A 22,862-nucleotide genomic window follows, 5' to 3' on the forward strand; every position below is an offset into this window, starting at 1 on the left:
TGATGATGCCATGAATCTAAATGTATCAATAAATCTCATTTTTAAGTTATTTCTTTGTTTACCTAAACTTATATATTTTTCTTCATTATTTGGAATCAATTCTATTTCCTTATCATCATAACCAAGTTCTTTTATAAACAAATGTGAATCATAACCAGTTAGATTGTGTAAGAATATAGGCACAAATGTTGGTTGTTGAAGTTTAAGATTACATTCATTACATAATGGTGCTATATAATTACCAGTTAAATGATCATGATGATGTACTTTTTTATTATTTGGTGTATATGGTGATTCACATAATGTACATCTTTTAGATAGGTTATGTATTTTTATTTGATCATGTGTTAACTGTTTCATTGGTTCTATTTGTGAATATATGTGTCCTATTTCTTCAACTTCATTTTTAATCATCTCAATAAATTTAGTTTTTGCATTTGGTCCTCTATAAACAACAGGATCTTTATAATGATTATGAATGTATTTCACATAGTAACAAAATCCAGATGGTTCATGTTTTTGATATTTCATTGTGTACGATTCATTTGGATTTGGTTCACATGTGTCCATTTTCAATAATAAGCTTTCAAAATCAGCATATATAACAAATGGAACAGGTATTGTATGTTTATAATTCTTAAATGATATGTATTCACCCTCATTTGGTATTCTAATTTTAACTGATTCATTTTTAGAACAATCTTCTTTATGTACACTTAGTTTACTTTCTGAATTGAAGTGTTGTAAGCACATTTTACATAAATGAATTTTACCATGATGTGATGTTTTCTGATTTCTTACTAAACGAGATAAATCTTTAATCCAACAATAATGTGATTTATTACTGTTTTTCATGTATAATAAATCAATAAGTGTTGATTTTTCATCTTTAGCTATCTTTAATGGATATATTTCATATTTTTCATCATAAGCATACACATTAATCGATATATTAAGTTTACATTCATATTTAGGTATATTATCAATTTTAACTGGATATTCTATTTGACCAATTTTAGTTTCTAATTGTTTGACACATTCTATATAGTTACTAGTTCTGTCTGGGTTTTTACATTTTGTAGGATCAACTGGATTTAATGCTGATGCTATTGACCACAAGAAACATTTTTTATCATTATTCTTAACATTTATACATGCTTTTTTATCTTCTATTGTTTATGGTAGTTCAATATATGATGAACCATTAATTGGTGTATATTTGTTAATTCCTAATTGTAAACCAATTACACTATTTAACATCCAGCCTGATCCTCTATCTTGAAAATTTTGCATGTGTGTTAATATTTGTTGTTTACCTTTTGTATAAAATTTATTTAGATCTTTTTCATTTGTGATTGTATAGTTGTATGTTGAGAATCTAAATTCTTTTATTTCATCAGTAGTATTCAATTTGAATTCACAGTACAATATTAAATTGACTTTTAATCCATTGTATATTTTAAGATTATCTTTTATTAACTGACATACAATAGGTTTTGCTGATGTCATAATGTGTTGTGGACCTATAATTTTTAAGTTGTTTTCAATATTGTATGTTTGTAATCTATTTTGGAATGCTTTTTCAATTGAATGATAAACATGAATTTTTCGTTCATTAGGATGTTCAAATATATCTGTATTAAATGGAAATAGTGTTTGAGTATTTTGAATCAACTGTAACAAATCACTTTTACATAATTTAGAATATCCACTGAGATTTAAATGTTTAGCTATAGTTTTAAGTTCATTAATATTCATTGTTGATGGATCTTTACCTTCTATATTAACAATAGATACATTTTTAGTTGATCTCTTTCTTTTATTAGATTCCTTAGCAATATCAATTGTATGTGGAAATAAGAAATCCATTAATTCACTTTTACACATTTTAGAGTAACCTTTAATCTTTATGCTTTTAGCTATTGCTTTAAGTTCATTCATCTTCATCTCCATTATGATAGCTCTATTTATTAAGGAAGAAAACTATTATTTTTGTTGTCTGTATTTGCTGTCTATTTACTTATGTAATTATTATTCAGAATATTTGGTAACTGTATTTTTACAAATAGATACAGATATATCTATTTATTAGGGATAAAAAGTAAACTAATTGTTGTCTGTATGTGTTGTCTCTTTTGTGTTTTTTTATATTACATAACTGATATTTATTAGCCTTATTTTGATAACTAGATACAATTAGATGTATCTATTTACTTATATAATTATTATTCAGAATATTATACTCTATACAACATATGGTTATATAATCGATAAAGAATATATTAGAAGAATCAGTAGATATTTATAGATTCTTTTTCTTTTATAAGATCAGAATGAATTAATGATTTTTCATGCTGTTTAAGTTTACATCTAGCTACAATTCTACCACATTCACATGCTACCTTTTCAAATAATTTATCTTTGTTTGCTTCATAATATCTTTTAGTATAATAACATGCACACTGGCTACATACTCTACGGTATCCATCTTTTACAAATTTATCAAAATGAAATTCATTAATATTTTTATCTTCTTTATATCTACAACATTTCTTAGTTGTATCCATTTATTAGACTTAAAAACTCTATTGTTGTCTAAATTCTAATACATGTACCTTTTTATCTGATCTGTCAATCATTCCTTTATATACAATATTACAACCAATTATAGTTGTACAATCATCCCAACCAATCATTTTTTCATATCTATCTGGTAATATTATATTAAATTCATTATTAAGTTCAATAAATGTTTTAAAACCTAATTTAGTATTTTTGATTTCTACATTTATAATATGATACACTTTATCCACTTCAATGTCACATAATTTCACCAATGGTGTATTTTTATTACCACTATTAAGTCTAGTTAATAGCTCCATTTATATAGTGGAAAAATGTTTTAATTGTTGGATTGTATTGTTTAGTACAATTATTAGTTCTGATTTAATACAATTTATACAAAATAGTGATAAATCAAATATCCATAATCACTTAAATATTTTATAACATCATTTTTAACAACAATAAGAATATTATTGTTTTCATTTATATACACTTAAAAAATTCAATCTTAATATTCTCATTCTTATCACTAAAATATAAATGAATAATATGGTTATCTATAGTTGAATAAAATTCCCAATCAGATGATGTAATTGATTCTTTAAAATTTAGAAATACCTTTTCATCATAATTATAAATAATGATTCTATAAGTCGTATACAACATTTTTTCATATTTAATATAACTAATCCTAAGATTATTATGTAAATAAAAATCAATGTTCAATTCTTCAAGTTTAGATATGACTTCTATCAGTCTCATTTATTATATAAAAAATTATTTTATTTATTTAAGTCAAATATTAAATTGTAAAAAATGGACAACAATCCATAATAAATTTTTAATATATAAATGGAGTCAATTGTAGATATCATAAATAACAAACTATCTTATAATAATAAACAAGTGTGTGTTATTATTGATACAAAAAATGAACCATGGTTTAAAGCTAAAGATGTGTGTGATATATTGGAATATTCTAACTCTAGAAAAGCTTTAGATGATAATGTTAGAGGGAAAGATATTAAAAATTATAATGATTTAAAGTGTAACCAGCAGTTACACTTACATCCACACACAATTTTCATTAATGAACCTTGCTATATATGTTAGTTTTGAAGTCAAATATGCCTCTTGCTGAAAAATTTCGAGATTGGGTTTGTGATGAGGTTTTACCATCAATTAGAAAATATGGTGAATATAAACTATACTCAACAATCAAATATTTACAAGAACAAATTGATGAATTACAAATTGATAAGGAAATGGCTATGTGTATTCTTAAGAAAAAAAGAGATATCATTCAAAACTTAAAAAAAGAAATTAATGAGAAACATGAAATAATTAGAGAAATACAACCACACATAATGAAACCAACTGAAGATATTAATTTGAGACAAATGTTTGTTCTTTTAAAATTATTTGATTATGAATGTGAATTTAATTATTATGTGATTAGAACACAAAGAAGAAATTTAAAAAAACAATTGTATGGAATTTTAGACAGACATCCAAATTGTGAAGAAATGTTAAGATTTGAGTATGATCCTAATTCTATAAATTTATAACAAAGAATGAAAGAAAATTTGAATATAGTTTTCCATATGAACTATTGTAATATTATGGATAACTATACACAAAATGAATTGATTAATGATATAATTACACTTCATCACAATGAATTAATATAAGTCTATTTATAAAATTACATTATTCTTACTAACCCAACTATTATGTGAATTATCAAATCCTAACCATTTAACATATACTTTATCACCTTTTGTTCTTAACACCTTTTCAATAAGATATACATCTGGATATTTTGTTTTCTGTATCTCATGTTCATAGAAATTACCTTTAATATCTTTTAATTTATATGTAATTGGATCTGAATAAATAACATCTTCAATTTCAAATAATTCTGTTGACCAATTAGCAGTATATCCTTTTTCAAATATTCCTTTTAATTTACTTATTCTAACTTGATCACCTATAGAATATTTAGCTTTATATGGATATATTACAGTAGCATTTGGTTTATAATTTTTATCATTAACATCTATTGGTTTCATATTTATTGTACTATGTTTAGTATTATTATAGTCATTTACTAGTTTTTGTAATATATCAACCCATTTATAGTTACATTGAATACTAAATTGTTTCCACATTTTTTCTTTTAGTGTTCTATTAAACCGTTCTACAACTGATGCTTTAATTTCAGTAAATGTAGAATAGTGATTAATATTATATATTTTCATTAGTTTATTAAAATATTTATTATAAAATTCTTTTCCTTTATCTGTTTGTAAATGTTTTGGTGATCTAATTTTCAATATATTATGAATTGCATTTGCTATATTTTCACCTGATTTATCCTTAATTGGAATAGCCCATGCATATTTAGAATATACATCAACAACAGTTAACATATATCTATATCCTTTATTTATTTTTGATATACCTTTTAAATTACCTGAATCCATTTCAACTAAATCAGCCTGCCATAAATCATCTATTCCAAATGATTCTACTTTTCTTCTATTATAATTTTTCCTCATTGGTTTATGTAGTTCATTTATTATATTTTCTCTACTTACAATTAAATTTTTTTTAAAAACTTACTCTTTTTTGTTTTACATACTGAACATATGCCTTCAATTCTATTACATCCATTTTTAGTTATTGATCTATGTAGGTCATGTGTATCTGTAAATGTTTTACACTTTAAACAATATATGTGATCATTCATTTATATAGCTTAAAATTGTTATTAATCATCAGGGAATGTAAATAAATCGCCAAATACATAAACCTTTGCTCTATACGGCTTAAATTGAATTGGTCCATCATAATGTATACATAAACTTTCATTACTTTTTATCAACTGTGGGAAATCAGTGAAAGGTGTAGTTGATTTAGGAAATATAGACATTTTAAAGCTTTTAGGATTAACAATTACATCTTCAACAGTATATGCATTTATTATAACTTTCTTGACCATAAGCCAATATGGAATTACACATTTCTGACACTCAGTAGAATCGTTAAAAGTAATGTCAAAAACCAATTTATCATGTATCTTATTTTCAAGATTATTTATTTTATTTATGTATGGTGATAAATCTGACCATGAGAAATAATCTGAAAAAGCCTTTTCAATCTCCTTTTTTGTAAAGTAATTTGTTAGATCTGGCACTTTTTCATTAAATTCCGTTTTATTGACATAATTATTAAATTGTGTTAAAATAGACGTGTATTCAGGTTTCGTAACATATTCTTTTTCTAAATACTGTTTTGTAACTGCATCGTAACCACTAACTGGATCTTTTATATTTACTAATCGTCTACCTTTAAAAGTAATATAAGTTTTTGTAACACCAAAAATCTTAATCAAATCATTTTGAATTTCCTTAACTAAATGATTTATTTGTTCCTTAACTAAATTTGTCATTTTTGATTCAATTTTTTCTTCTATTTCATTCCTCTTTATTTTTCCATTATTTTGCTCATTTTTAGGCCACAGTTTGTTTCCAAAAATGTCCATTTATTAGATTCAAAATATCACTGAATTTATAACCATCTGATAATAGCCTTAACACAAATATACATAAATGCCCACATATTACTTCATCATAATTTTGTATTCTCGTTGCATTATAGTATAATTCATTTTCACCTAAATATTTAACTAGTTGATATGGTATATTACCACCAAATGAATCAAACACAAATTTACCATCATTATTCTTATAATAACATATCCAATGTGTACCAACATGATCAGATGTGTCTAAATTTACTATTCCACATTCATTATTTTTAGGTTTATTAGATAACTCATCCATCATAAAAACACCTTTAAAATGTTTAATTTTTAGTTTTTTAGCTATATTTTCTAAATCAAAATTACTCAATGCTTTTGGATACATTTTCATTATTTTTTGCATCGTTTTTTTAACCCTGTACTTTTTTTCTCCATTTCCATATTATGCCTCTTTAATTCAGCTAATTCAGCATCATTTTTCTTTTTATTCATAACTGAACTAGCAACAGCTGCAGCACCACTGGCTATTGTACCAATTGATGCTAAATATGGTAATGCAGCTAATAATAATGGTAAAAATCCACCTTCATGTTGTTTTAATCCACTACCTTCTTTCTTTTTTGTTAGATATTCAATAATCTTTTTCACAACTGGAATACCTAGTGTAACAAGTAAATTACCACCAATTTTTTTATCTCTTTTTCTTTTTTGAGCATTAGATAAAAACTGATCAATACTACTTAGTGGATCATTATTGGCTTTAATTTTAAGTGCTTTTGGTTTAATTTTCCCACTAGGTAGTAAAGTATAGTCAATACTGAATGTATTCATTTATATAGATTAAAAATCCCATCTATCTCATCAAGATATAGTTCCATTCCTAATTTTCTTTTAGTATAGATTATACCTCTAACAGCAGTAGAAGCTAATTTTTCACCTAATGATGCATCTGAACTATACATTCTCTCTTTTGCTACATTTTGTAATATTTTATCAGCTATGTCTTTTTTCTATATCTTTATTATCCCTATATGCAATATCATGCTGTTTACATGCTTCATCTAATGGATTTATACCTTTATCACCTCTAGATAACCTTTCATCTAATTTTGTACCTGGTCCAAATAATTATAACCAGGTAGATGCATTTCAAATGGTAATTTATTAATTAATGTATTTACCAATCCTTTACCATATTTTTCATTCTTCCAAAATGTGTGTGGTATATTATTCAAGATCCTAATTAAATATGGAATACCTTTTGGATCATTAATTATAAAGTCATTAAATTTATTTGTTAACATTTTAGTTATTCCTACTTTTTCATTGTAATGATTATTATTACCAGCCTTTTCTTCACCATGAATTACTACTAATCTATCAATTAATTCACGTACATCATTCATCCAAACATATTCAACTGGTTTTTCAGTATATTTTTTAATAAATCCTGTACCTGATTTGGTTGGGGACACATCTGAATAATCTGACGAATCTATAGTTTGTTTTCTTTTTTGAGGGAAATAGACATCAACAATTTCTTTTATCAAATTATTGTATTTTAAACCTTTACTTGATTTTATTTTATTTGGAGTTTTATCAGAATATAATGCATCTGTTTGTATAATATATCTGCATAATTTGATAGATCAACAGGATAAAATTCATCATTCAAATCATCCATAGAAATATGTTTTTTAGTTAAAAGGTTCATTAATCCATCTGTACCATCATATTCATGTCCACCAATGATTAGTTTATCCCCTTTGAATTCTACAGGTAATTTACCAATGTACTTAAACATTCCAACAGGTCTTAATCCAAAAACGGGATCCTCACTATGATTGATATATTTTAACATTCTTTCACTTATATTATTTTTTTCGATTTTTTCTCTTCATCATATTTATTCAATACATCGTCAATTTCGGACTCATTTAAATCACTGTAGTTATCATATGGTTTGATTTGTGGTATAAGATATGGAATCATTTGTTTTTCTACCTCTATTTTCTTCAATAGCTTTCAGAACATTATCACCTATTCCTTCAAGCCCTTGTTTTTCTTGTTCTATAGCATCAATAACAGGTTGATCCTCTTTTTTATATTTTTCATATTCTGTTCTTGGTTGTTTTTTCCATGTTTTAAATTGTTCTTTTAATTTTTCTACTTTTTTTCTATTACGTTTAGCTTGTTTAACTATAGCTGGATCATATTTTGTAAACATTTATTTAGAATGAAAATGTGTTTATGTTGATGTTTAACGTTTATGTTTATGTTTATGTTAACGTTTATGTTTATGTTAACGTTTATGTTTATGTTAACGTTTATGTTGTTATGAAATGTTGTATTTTACTTCTATATTTTCCATCATTACATTTCCTTGTAATATCTATTGTTATAAAACCAAATTCATTATTCCAAAATTTACTACATATTTCTTTAAATTCATTAAATTTTAAATCACCACCAACAAATTCATTATAAACATGATGTAGATTTGTATCATCCTGTCTAAATATATTTAAGAAATTCAGATTATCTCTGACTAACTGTTTAGGTATTTTTGAGTAAGTTTGAGCTACATAAAAACAATCAATTCCTTTATGTCTACCTCTAGTAAAATATTCTCTTACTATATCTTGATTTTCTAATATAAAATCATCAAATATTACAATTGAATTATCATCACAATCATCTAATGGTACAATGTCATCATTGTTACTAATAAATGATGCTAATGAATCACCTGTTATATCTTCTATTTTATTACATTTTTTAATTAGTTGTTGATATTTTGATTGATCTAAGCTTTTAGAATAAATATATACATGGTTATTTTATCCCAATTTAACCAGCCTGGTGCTAATAAATAGTTATCAATCATTAATGTTGTTTTACCTCATCCACTTGGTCCTATAATTGCATATCTAATTGAATTAGGTAACAGTGTACCATGCTTATTTTTTACCTTTTTCTCTGGTATTCTAATTTTTGGTTCCCAATCAATTTTGTTCATTTAATTAATAATAAATGAGTAGATTATTTCAATTGAGTGGTAATTCATCAGTACTTAAAAAAAGATTAAATGTACCTATTAGAGATAACTTTAATAGTGTAGCATTAGTTGGATTTTATACAACATTTTTAACACCTAATATAACATCTAAAAATAATAAATTATATTGTGATGGTGAAACAATTGTATTTCCTATTGGTCAACATAATTTAAAAAATATAGAAAAATTTATTCATACAAAAAACCCTAATATAAATATTAAAGCAGATGAAATTTTAAATAGAGTTGTTATTGAGAGTGATAAAAAAATATACATGGATATACAAAAAGAAGATAATATAGCACCTCTGTTTTAGTAATCAAACAATTAATCCAAAACAAAGAACTGTTGCTAATGATGTACCCAAAATTATACCATTTGAATTAATTAATATTAATTTTAATTTAGCTGATGGTATGTATATAAAGCATAATGATCATTTTCATAGAGAAACTAATATTATTGCTTCTTTTAAACCGAATGTTGAATTTGGTGCACCAATAATATATGAACCATCTCATCCATTATTTGTTCCTATTCATGATAAAATATATGATTTAGAAGTAACTATAACAGATGACAAAGATAATTTAATTGATTTCAATGGGGCACAAATAACAGTTATATCGGAGATGAAATGACACATTTTTCTTCTTAATAAATGAAGAAGATTGAAAGCTATCAATTTCAATCTTTTCCAGTGAATGAAAAAACAAAAAATAACCTAAATATTCCCAATAAGGATACAGAAATTAATATACATGTTGGTGATGGATGGTTGCATCCTAATATGGCTCAATTGTACATGAATTTTAGCATTATTAAAACTGATGGAACTAATTATCCAACATATGATGGAAAATCCAATAAGATGCTAATTGATAACTATGTAGCAAAACTATTTGACTTTATAACCATAAGAAAGGGCAATCATGTTTTATCTAGAATTGAACATCCATTTATTTCATCATCAGTTCTGTTGCATTTAACATCATGTGTTACTGATAAAATAAGTATGGAAGGACATATAGTTAACAATGGAAAATTAAGAAAGAAGAAAAATGAAGTATTGTATCCATTGGAAATGTTAGGTGGATTTTTTAATGATTACGAAGAAATGATGTTTGAAGGTGATCTTACTGTATGGTTCACATCGTCATCAAGTGCAAATGATTGTATTTTGAGATGGGCTGATTATAATAATGCTGGAATTGAAATTAAAGATACACTTCCAAGTGAAGGTAAAATCATAGTTGAGAATATGGAAATTCGTGTACCCGTTGTTAAATTTGAACCTAATTATGAACTTGAACTACGAGAAAATATACTGAAAAATCCAAAAATTCCGATATCATTCTATGAATTGCAAACTGTAGAAGTAGCTGGATTAAATGGTAAGGAAAAATTCGAATTAGACATCACAAATTATTATAACTCAATGGAATTTGATATGCCTTACTTTATATTTGTTGTATTTCAAACTAATCGTAAAAATAATCAATTGCTTGATTCATCATTATACGATAATGTTATGTTACAAAACCTATATCTGAAAAATGGAAGAAATGAATTATTTCCTCAAGAAATGTGGAATTTAGATCCACCATACAATTATTTGAAAGCTTATGATTCATTTCGTGATTTTGAAAGGCTAAAACAAAATGGAGATGGAAATGTTGATATTAATCCATATAATTATATAACAAATTATCCTATTTATGTAATTAATATGGCACATAGAAAAAATACAGTAGTTACACAAAAAACAACTATGAAGTTATGTGCTACTTTTAAGGATAAAATACCTGATAATACACTAGCCTACATAGTCATGTATGGAAAGAAAAATCTCACTTATGATGCACAACACAGAATACTGACAGAGAACTTTTAATCCCATATATCAATATCTTCATCTTCATCTTCTTGTTTCTTATACTCATTTTCTTCATGTTTCTTTTTCTCATTTAAAAATTGTTCCCATATACTAATATTACGTTTTGTGTTTTGTATTTTTATTTGATGTTCAATATTTAATAGTTCAGCTATTTTTGCAATTATATATTTGTATGGTAATGCCTTACATTTGTAATAGTAATTAAACATTTCAAATAACTCTATAATACGATCCTTTTCATAACTAGTAAACATATCAACTATTGCGCCATTTTCTATAGTTATACGTAAGTTCATTAAATGTTTAATAAAATATTTAAATCTATATTTTTTATTATTATGAACACTTACTTTATCAGGATTACAGATATAACATCTTGTACCATCACTACACCATTGTGAACAATTTTGACAATATTCAGGTGCATAATATTCAGATGGATAATGTATATTATCAGGTATATCAATTTGAACTGCTTTTTCGAATTGTTGAACTAACCTACTATCATCAGTTTTTACATTATTTGAATGTTACTGGTTTCCTTTGGATGATATCTATTTTTTCTATCTTGATTAATACATTTCTTACATATAGATCTTGGTTTACCTAATTTCATTCCATATTCTGATATATCTTTTATCATCTCACATTTAGTACATTTTTGTACTGTTTCATTTTGAATGTTACTGGTTTTCTTTGGATGATATCTATTTTTTCTATCTTGATTAATACATTTCTTACATATAGATCTTGGTTTACCTAATTTAAGTCCATATTCAGATATATCTTTTACCATATCGCATTTAGTACACTTCTTTGATATGTTGTCCATTTATTATAGAAAAAAATGTAAGTATTTGTTGTCCACTATTTGTTGTCTATGTTTTATATATGTAAATATATTGTGTATTATTGTTTCATCATCATTCATTGTATATATGTATATTATATTTACTATATAAACATCATTATTAGTAATTGTATATAAGTAAATATTTAGAATAACCAACACCAATTATAATTGTATATATGTGTATATTTAGATTATTCAACACCATTATAAATGTTGTATATATGTATATAGTACTATCTAAAAGAGACACTTTATGCATTTTCCTAATTTTGTGGTTGTATCATTGTAAAAATATGAACAATAGCTGATTTCGATGTAAAATGGTCTAAAAATAGCATAAAAATGGCTTTAAATGACTGATTTTGGTAATTGGGATAGAATGCCCATTCCCCATCTACTGTTATTGACGAATTATTATACTTAGTAATAAGGTGTGTGCGATATGTTCGCATTTGAGCATCAGGCTTATAAAGTATGTGTTTGTGTTCCGACATGTGTAAAGGAAATGACTATGTCCAGTTGCAAGGAAGGTTTGGACTGGACGTGGAGTACTGTGATAGCATGGGAATAGTATGTCAATTCATAAGAATGGAACTGATATTTCTATTTCCAGAGCCACAGCCATCAACAGAGTGTATTTCCGATACTTCGTTCATTGTCGAATGTTGTTCAAATGAGACCCACAATTGTAACATCTAGTTGTAAGTACAGGGAAAAGATATATATGTGACCTATTTCTTAGGATAAACATTCAACCAGTACATGCTTGGCTTGCACCGCCGGTGACCTGTGCAGGTGTGATTCACATTTCCTCTTAGCAGCAGGAGCTGTCAGACTGGTGAAGCTTGTTGGAGTGTAGGGATTTAGAAGAATTAACTGTGTTGTGCCCTAGACGACCAAATAGTGAACTAATACTTTGTATATGTTGGATAGCTTTTCGTGATTGCGTGGAAATTTGAGAAGATTGAATATGCTGGATCGTTATTCCCGCCCATGTAATTTGTTCGGTTGATTGCTTCTGCACATTTAGCCCCTTTATTTGGTTCAGAGAAGATCGAATGTGGTGTGTGCATCTAGCATGTGGAAGACACGTTTGCCAGTTCTCTAGATATGAGAAACACTTTAGCTGACCTTGTAAATTATGGGGATGATTTGGAATCTACTACATCACTGACATCAGTATTCGAGAGTGGAAATATCAGTTTCTTCTATTTGTTTCGAGTTGCTGAGGAAAAGTCTTCACGGACATAACACGTTTCTAGTTAGTGAGTGGTTTACAGCTCTCCCCACCTAGCTAAAGTTTTGGATTTGAGAGAACTAATTTCCAGTCTATTTCTTGGGAATTATATTGCGCTAGCGATCATTAGGATGCTGCCTAGAGTTTCATATCGAGAAATACCGCGAAAATGGTATAATGTTACGGCAAACCATGCGAAAAAATACATGTGTTCCTGTAGTTGCTGAGTCTGGAGATGTGTGTAGAAAAGCGAGCAGGCAAGGAAGCAGGTTCGGAGTAGAAACAGTAACGTATTTGTGCCCTGGGAAAACGATCCTGAATTTGTAGAACAGTTCTGAGAGCAACTTTGGTCCACTGTGGGTGCTCTGGTCGTGTGTTGGGGGTGGATGACTTGCGATCGTTGGCTGCAATAAAATTCTAGTGGTGAGAGGATTATATATATCGTACTGCCCATGTTTGCGGTATATGTACAAATAATGTAAAAGGGATGATTTTGTTTGGCGCAGGATACAAATTGTGTGTTTACTACATCAATGGGCTACGCGGTGACATATTGCAAGATTGGAGATCGGTTTCGCCTGCTAATATACAAGCTCCTGTCCTTGGTGGGAGAGCAGTGTACCCGAGCAAGAGTCTTTCCGTATTTGACGTTATGTAGGGTACGCAGTGATATATTGATGAGTCGCAGGTCGGTTTCACTTTCTAATATTCAAGCTCCTGTCCTTGGTGGGAGAGCAGTGTAACCGAGTAAGAGTCTTCCTGTATTTGACGATATGTAAAGTAGTTTTTAAGATTTCATTGCCAGTTCAATATTGCGATCTGTGTAAGAAAACCGCTGAAAGTCTTGTCGGCAGCAATAAAGAAAAGGCGGATGGTGTTTCAATACTGGTGGCATCAGTAATTCGGCGGGTAAATTCGATAAGAGCCAATCATAATGCTTGATTCATTCACATGCTTTGTGCTGGGATATAGGAGCATCTACCTAGTGGAGGGAGCGTTTGTGTGTGTTGAAAGCAGGAAGGGTATCACGCGATGGACGGGGTACCACGTTAGATCCGTAAGGAAGACTGCATTCGATGTTATTCTCCGCTATTTTCGTAAACAGGTTCTGTTAGGGCAAGAATTTCCATGCATACAAGCTGAGACTTCCATAAAGCGAGCGTTAGCTGTTTCTGGGACACTATACAATTTTTAGGAGGTCGACTCGATTCTCATTTTTACATAGTCATCTGACATCAGTATAAGATTGAGAACCTTGTTAGATGCACTTGCGAGGGTTTGTAGCTACGGGCGTGGACTTCGTGGTGTTGCTCCAGTCACGCTGTGTAGTTAAGAACTGTTAGACACGTCTCTCATGTTGCGCGAGGAACAATGCACCCTGTGCTACTCTGGGAAGCATTGGAACATATCTCTCGGTGCTCCACCACCCCACAGCTGTGCGTCATCTCGAATGGGACCAGTGTGAGCGCGCCTAGGAGTTCTGTGATGTCAGTATAATACTGGAATAATTCTAACTGTATACACGAAAATGGACCCAACTTTCACCTGCAGCGGTGATGGCTCGTGGTGGCTTGCGTCTGGTGGTGGCTCGTGGTGATGGCGGCAGTTGCGGTGGGGCCGGCGGCGGCGTCGGGCGTCGAGTGGTAGGATGTGTGTTTTATTAGCAATCTTTTCTTTAAGCTATATTCCATCGGTTTCACTGACCGATAGGATGCTGCGAATTAAGAAATACTACCCCATACATGCGACGAATACCAATTCCATTAATTTGCATAAATTTTTTATGTCAATGTGGTATTAGCTGTACAGTAGTGAATGGGAGGGAGAGCGTGAGTGAGTGACATGGAATAGAACAACAGGTTAAGTGCCGAACACTAGGTTAATTTGCATAAAACGCAGTACAAAAGTTTAAGAGGGTGTGTGGCAAAGAAGAATACGCAAGAAATGGAGTTCGAAAAGCATACCAGAAAAAGGTGGGAGGACATAACTAATTACTAAATTTGGTACCAATGGCGGTTAAGGAAATGGGTGTGACATGGAGAACCACTTAACAGAACAATAGGTTAATGGCTAAAATGGCTCTGAGCACTATGGGACTTAACTGCTGAGGTCATCAGTCCCCTAGAACTTAGAACTACTTAAACCTGGCAAACCTAAGGACATCACACACATCCATGCTCGAGGCAGGATTCGAACCTGCGACCGTAGCGGTCGCGCGGCTCCAGACTGTAGTGCCTAGAACCGCTAGGCCACTCTGGCCGGCAATAGGTTAAGTGCTGACAAAGGCCCAAACATGTTAATACACCCAGAGTACAGTGCCAAACATTAGGTTAGTCATCATGTTTATCCCATGTAATTACTTCTTACAAGACCTCATGTTTCCAGACAGCAGGTAATAAATAGCAAGAGAAATCATACCCCCACAATTTGATTTTTTTTTATAAATATACAATATACCCTTGATTTTCCCACTATGAAATCCTTCCACATATTCCATGCAATGCCTTGACTCCACTAAATTGTTTAAATAAAAAATATTCCACATAATGTCCAAAATGTTTAAGCAATATTCCATACACTACAAGTGAATACCCTCCAAATGATAGATCAACAGAGTCTTCTTCCAACCAATTCCTAGGGAGAGGTGGCGGTCGGATGACTTAGGTTAGTTGAGGTGCCCTTATTCCCACCATTTTCTTAGGTTAGTAGAGGTTGCATTATCCTGATGGAATTTGAGCTTTTCACCTGTGGGGTGTGGCACTTTCCCACTGGAGAGGTTAACTAATTGATCAATTTAATTAAGTAGTCAATCACTGATAACAATGGGGGCAGGGGGCCTATTCCAATAACTCAGACCTGAAAGTGTACCTGTAGCAGCGAGGGGGAGTGTTTGGGGTAGGGGGAGAGGGGGCCAATAGGTTAAGTGCCTGTCAGTCAAAAGAAAATGGGAGTGACATGGAAAAACACTTAACAAAAATTTGGTTCAAATGGCTCTGAGCACTATGGGAGTTAACAAAATAGTTCAAATGGCTCTGAGCACTATGGGACTTAACATCTGTGGTCATCAGTCCCCTAGAACTTAGAACTACTTAAACCTAACTAACCTAAGGACATCACACATCCATTCCCGAGGCAAGATCCGAACCTGCGACTGTAGCGGTCGCGCGGTTCCAGACTGATGGGCCTAGAACCGTTCAGCCACCAGCAGCTGGCAAAAGCACTTAACAGAACGGTAGGTTAAGTATCTGTCAGTCAAAGGAGAACAATAGGTTAAGTAGCTGTCAATAAAAGGGGAACAATAGGTTAAGTACCTGTCAGTCAAAGGAGAACCATAGGTTTGCCCCTGAGCGCATACCTACCCCTGTTGTAGGTAACCCACACTAACAAAATGGCCTGACACTGTCGTCCTAATGGGAGATGGGAGTGGGAGGGGGTGGGGAACAATAGGTTACGTGTGATGACATGGTAAACACTTAACAGAACAGTAGGTTATGTACCTGTCAATCAAAGGAGAACAATAAGTTCGCCCCAGAGTACATACCTACTCCAGATGTAATCAACCCACAAGATGGCTGAGAATGTGTCTTGCCCCTCTACTGTTGTCCACGAGTCAATTGTTGATAAGCAAGTAGAGATACATGTTTGGCCACCCTCTGATTTTTGTGATTTTATCTTAGAGCACACTGTAGCCATACACCTGATTTTTGAAACTTCCTCATTGAATGCAAATGTTGCATGATAGCGCAATGATGACAGTTCATCATATTTTCCAGTTCTCACCTCAGGATTTTCATTAAACCACGAAGGTCTCCCTGAAGGTGGAGAGTCACTTATGTCAAAATGATTCTTCTTAAAAAGTGAAAACAGTTTCCTTGTCATGCTATGTCCAATAGCATTATGACCATACAAAGCGCATACTGTATGTTCCTGGCTGCTGTCACCCCTCTGTTGAACTCAAACTTAACAATATGTCAGAACTGTTCCGATTTCTCCAGTTGGTTCTCTATTTTGTATGGTCCACATCTCCACTCACTATTTCCAAATGATAAAATGACAATCTGTAAACTCAAATAGCAACAATGAACTACAAAAAAATGTCAATCGGTAAATAAACGCATACTATGATAAACCTCCCCATTTTTTCTTGGGTCATCAGTCTTCTGACTGGTTTGAAGTGGCCTGTCATGAATTTCTCTCCTGTGCCAAATTCTTCATCTCAGAGTAGCACTTGCAACCTACGTGCTTAGTTGTTTGCTGGGTGTATTCCAATGTCAGACTTCCTCTCATCTACGGCTCCTTCTAGTACCATGGAAGTCAGTCCCTGATGTCTTAACAGATGTCCTGCCATCCTGTCCTTTTTGTCAGTGTTTCCTACATATTCCTTTCCTCTCTGATTCTGTGCAGACCTTCCTCATTCTTTATCGCATCGGTGCACCTAACTTCCAAAATTGGTCTGTAGCACTACATCGCAAATTGCTTCAGTTCTTTCCTGTTCCTGTTTTCTCACAGTCCACGTTTCACTACCATGCAATGTTATGCTCCAAACGTACATTCTCAGAAATTTCTTCCGCAAATTAAGGCCTACGTTTGATACTATAGGCTTTTCTTGGCCAGGAGTGTCCCTTTGCCAGTGCTAGTCTGCTTTTGGTGTCCTCCTGACTCCATCTGTCATTGGTTATTTTACTGCCTAGGTAGCAGAATTCCTTAACTTCATCTCCTTCGTGAGCATTAATCCTGGGAAGTTTCTCGCTGTTCTCATTTTTGCTATTTCTCATCACTTTTTCCTTTCTTCGATTTAGTCTCAGTCCATATTCTGTACTTATTAGACTGTCCATTCCATTCACCAGATCATATATTCTTCTTCACTTTCACTCAAGACAGCAATGTCATCAGCAAATCGTGTCATCGACACCCTTTCACCTTGAATTTTAATTCCGCTCCAGCGCCCTTCTTTTAGTTCCATTATTGCTTCATCGATGTACAGGTTGAACAGTAGGGGCGAAAGACTACATCCCTGTCTTACACCCTTTTTAATCCAAGCGCTTCGTTCTTAGTCGTCCACTCTTACTATTCCCTCTTCGTTCTTCTACATATTGTATATTATCTGTCTCTCCCTACAGCTTACCATTTTTCTCAGAATTTCGAACATCTTGTACTGTTTTACATTGTCTCACGCGTTTTCTGGGTCGACAAATCCTATGAACGTGACTTGATTTGTCTTTAGTCTTGCTTCCACTATCAAGCGCAACGTCAGAATTGCCTCTCTGGTGACTTTACCTTTCCTGAAGCTAAACTGATCGTCATCCAACACATCCTCAATTTTCTATTCCATTCTTCTGTATATTAGTGTTACGAGCAAATTTGGATGCATGAGCTGTTAAGCTGATTGTGCGATAGTTCTCGAACTAGTCAGCTCTTGCAGTCTTCAGAACTGTGTGGATGATATTTTTCGAAACTCAGACGGTATATTGCCAGACTAATACCTTCTACACATCAACGTGAATAGTCGTTTTGTTGCCACTTCTCCCAGTGATTTTAGAAATTGTGATGGAATGTTATCGATCCCTTCCGCCTTATTTGATCTTAAGTCCTCCAAAACTCTCTTAAATTCTGATTCTATTACTGGATCCCCTATCACTTCTAAATGGACTCCTGTTTCTTCTTCTGTCACATCAGACAAATCTTTCCCACATAAAGGCCTTAAATGTACTCTTTCCATCTACCCGCTTTCTCCTCTGCATTTAACAATGTAATTCCAGTTGCACTCTTAATGTTACCTCACTTGTTTTTGGTTTCACCGAAGGCTGTTTTGACTTTCCTACATGCTGAGTCAGTCGTTCTGACTATCATTTCTTTTTCGATATCTTCACATTTCTCATGCAGCTATTTCGCCTTAGACACCCTGCACTTCCTGTTTATTTCATTCCTGAGCGACTTGTATTTCTTTTATTCCTGAACATTTTTCTACTTCCTTCTTTCATCGATCTGCTGAAGTACTTCTTCTGTTACCCATGGTTTCTTTGAAGTTACCTTCTTTGTACCTATGTTTTTCTTTCCAGCTTTTGTGATCGCCCTTTTTAGAGAGGTGCATTCCTCTTCAACTGTACTCCTACTAGTCTATTCTTTATTGTTGTATCCACAGCCTTAGAAAACTTCAAGCATATCTTGTCATTCCTTAGTACTTCCGTATCCCACTTCTTTGCATACTGATTCTTGCTGACTAATGTCTTAAACTTCTATCAGTAATGTATTGTGATCTGAGTCTATATCTGCTCCTGGGTACGCCTTACCATCCGGTATCTGATTTCAGAATCTCTGTCTGAGCAAGATATAATCCAACTGAAATCTTCCCCTATCACCCTGCCTTTTCCAAGTATACCTTCTCCTCTTGTGGTTATTGAACAGATTAATCGCAATTATTTGCTGAATTTTATTACAAAACTCATTAGTCTTTCTCCTCTCTCTTTCCTTGACCCAAGCCCATATTCTCATGTAACCTTTGCTTCTACTCCTTGCCCTACAACTGCATTCCACTCTCCCATGAGTATTAGATTTTGATGTTCCTTTGCGTATTGCATTACCCTTTCAATATCCTCATATACTTTCTGTGTCTCTTCATCTTCAGCTTGCGACGTCGGCACTTATACCTGAACATCGTTGCCGATATTGGTTTGCTGTAGATTGTGATAAGAACAACCGTATCATTGAACTGTTAACAGTAACGCACTCTCTGCCCTACCTTCCTATTCATAACGTGCCCTGCTCCCGTGATACCATTTTCTGCTGCTGTTCATATTCCCCTATACTTATCTGACCAGGAATCCTTGTCTTCTTTCCATTTCACTTCACTGATCTATTAAAGGCTGAGGCTTTGCATTTCCCTTTTCAGATTTTCTTGTTTCCATACCACATTCAAGCTTCTGACATTCTATGCCCCGAGTCATAGAACTTTATCCTTTCATTTGTTGTTCAATATTTTCCTCATGGTCACCTCCCCCTTGGCAGTTCCCTCCTGGAGATACGAATGGGGGGACTATTCCGGAATCTTTTGCCAATGGAGAGATCATCATGACACTTTTTCAATCACAGGCCACATGTCCTGTGGATACACGTTATGTCTGTTTAATGCAGTGGTTTCTATTGCCTTCTACACTCTCATGCAGTTGATCATTGCTGATTCTTTCGCCTTTAGGGGCAGTTTCTCATCCCACTGGCAAGAGAGTGCCCTGAACCTCTGTCCGCTCCTCAGCACACTGAACATGAACATGAACAGGAAAAACAAGCACACTACGAACTTATGATCCAACGTAATAAAAACAAGACTGACTTGGAAATAGCTAAAGGGAGGCTAAATATTCAGCAATATGTAGCAAGAATGGTAAGTCCTATTATAATACCCTTAATGACCAGGATTCCAAATGGCATACACCAGCAGGAAAATGCCACAATCCACTCAGCAAGTTACTTCACAGCTATCTTGAAGAATGTGTGGATCCTTCATCGACCTGTCTGGCCCCATGACTAATCACCCACAGAGCATATCTGGGATGCGGTGAGAAGACATACATCTTCACACCAGTCTCCAGCCAGCTACCTTCATGAACTGACAGAGCACATATATTTTCAGCAGGACATTAAATTCCTCTAGATAATATTGTGAGGCTGTTTCCTTCCATGACAATGTGAATGAAAGAGAGTAATGATTGTGGAGGTTACACATCATAGCAATACTGATGAGGGAATGGAATGGAAGCTAAATCATTTAACACCTATTATGTGATGAACATCTTCACGATGTTTGATAAATATGAGAGTGGTGTTTCATGGAATAACACTACCCATTTTAATTTTCTTATGGGATATTAATGAAAATAGTTAGGGCTCTTTGCAGACACTAAGGGTGAGACATACTTGGTGCCCTCGTCCATCCAGTCCACCTCTTGCAGCATGTGGAGGAACTCCTGGCGGATGTCGTCCACCATCTCGAGCGCAGCGTTCTTAGCCTCCTTGTCGAAGAACCTGCGCACATAGATGGAGCCCACAGCCAGCGGCATGCTGGAACATGAGGTATGTTGCTCATATCAACCGCTCCATATGTCACACACAAACATGAGCTGGGAGGAATGCAAGGAAACTACAGGTGCGGATATTAATACAAATGTATGCCCAGAATACAGCTTTATTAAAATTCCCAGAATTTTGTATAGGAACCAGATTCCTGTCCTAAGACTTGAAGGATGTGAAAGACAAGCAGTAATTAAGAATAGAGTGAGTCAGGGTTTTAGCCTCTCCGTGATGTTATTCAGTCTGTACATTGGCCAAGTGATAGAGATAGCAAAGGAGAAACTTGGAAATTAAAGCTCAAGAAGAAACAAAAATTTCTTGGTTGCACAGTGATGCAGTGTCACCTGCGGAGGAATGGCTGCTAGTGAGACAAACACACAATGCACGTACTATCAGTGAGCGTGTTTTCCATGTGTAGAATGTATGGGGAAAGCATGCAATCTATCTGAATTTGACAAAGAGCAGATTTTGATGCCCCGGAGGCTTGGCACAAGCATTTGGAATTTTCGCACCTTGTCGGACCTTCACAAAGCACTGTGGTGAATACCTTCAATATATGGCGAAACCAAGGTGAAAGCACATCCAGACACCGTAGGGTTGTGCAGCCACCCTTCCCTATATAGATGTTGGACATCATAGGCTAAGTATACTAGTAAAACAAGACAGGCAGCGAACTGTGCCCCAACTAAGGTCAGACTTTAATGCTGGGCAGAGTACAACTGTGTCTGAACACAGAGTGCACCGAACACTCGTAACAATGGGCCTCCACAGTCGACAACAAGTGCTTTGAGCAAATGCTAAGATCATGACACCAATAACTACGAATGAAATGGGCTTATGACCGTTGACAGTGGACGTTGGCGCAGTGTCAGAGCATTGTATGGACTCATGAATCTCGATACCTTCCTCATCAAGACGATTGAAGGGCGCGAATCCGTCGGCTCCCAGTGGACAGCTCCTTGACACTTGTACTAATGGGCGGAGACAAGTTAGTGGTAGCTCTATTATACTGTGGGGAACATTCACGTGGGCATCCATGGGTCCGGTGGGGCTCGTTCAAGGCACTGTGACAACCAAAGGGCATCGTACACTGGCCAGACCACATGTAGCCCTTCGTCACGATCATGGTTCCCAATGGCAGTGGCATTTTTCAACAAGATAAAGCACCAGGTCACAAGGCAAGGGCTGTGATAGAATGGATCGAGGAAAACAGTAGCAATTCTCAACTGATGTGCTGCTTCCCAACACACCAAATTTGAATCCGATCGAACACATCTGGGATGTCACTGAATTTGGCGTCAGAGGCCATCGTCCGCCTAACCAGCATTTACGGGAATTAGGTGACTTGTTGTGCAGATTTGGTGCTAACTTCCTTCAGCGACCTACCAAGACCTCATTGCTTCCATGCCATGATGCACTGCTGCTGTTAGCCGTGCCAAATGTGGACATACCAGCTATTAAGTAGGTGGTCAAAATGTTCTGACTGATCAGTGTAAGATAAATATTAATAAAAGTAACACAGGTTCATGGAGAGTACTCCAACCATCAAATGCTCAGAGAATTATATAGAAAATGTGACAAAGCTGTAGACGAGTTTTGCCACTTAGGGAGGAAAGTAACTGATGATTGCTGAAGTAGAG

General features: G+C 33.2%; 1 protein-coding gene across 4 annotated transcripts in view; it reads right to left on the reverse strand.

Annotated features, from left to right (window-relative positions):
* Positions 1-22,862, reverse strand: part of LOC126213259 (neprilysin-2-like) — a 255,251-nt gene that overhangs the window by 61,295 nt on the left and 171,094 nt on the right. For all 4 annotated transcript variants that reach the window (XM_049940914.1, XM_049940915.1, XM_049940913.1 and 1 more), the window contains one exon: positions 21,070-21,213. In XM_049940914.1, coding sequence (XP_049796871.1) covers positions 21,070-21,213 — 144 coding nt within the window. The remainder of the gene's footprint in view (positions 1-21,069; positions 21,214-22,862) is intronic.

The sequence above is a fragment of the Schistocerca nitens genome, chromosome 11 (genome assembly GCF_023898315.1).
Source record: "Schistocerca nitens isolate TAMUIC-IGC-003100 chromosome 11, iqSchNite1.1, whole genome shotgun sequence".
NCBI classification, from domain to species: Eukaryota; Metazoa; Arthropoda; class Insecta; order Orthoptera; family Acrididae; genus Schistocerca; species Schistocerca nitens.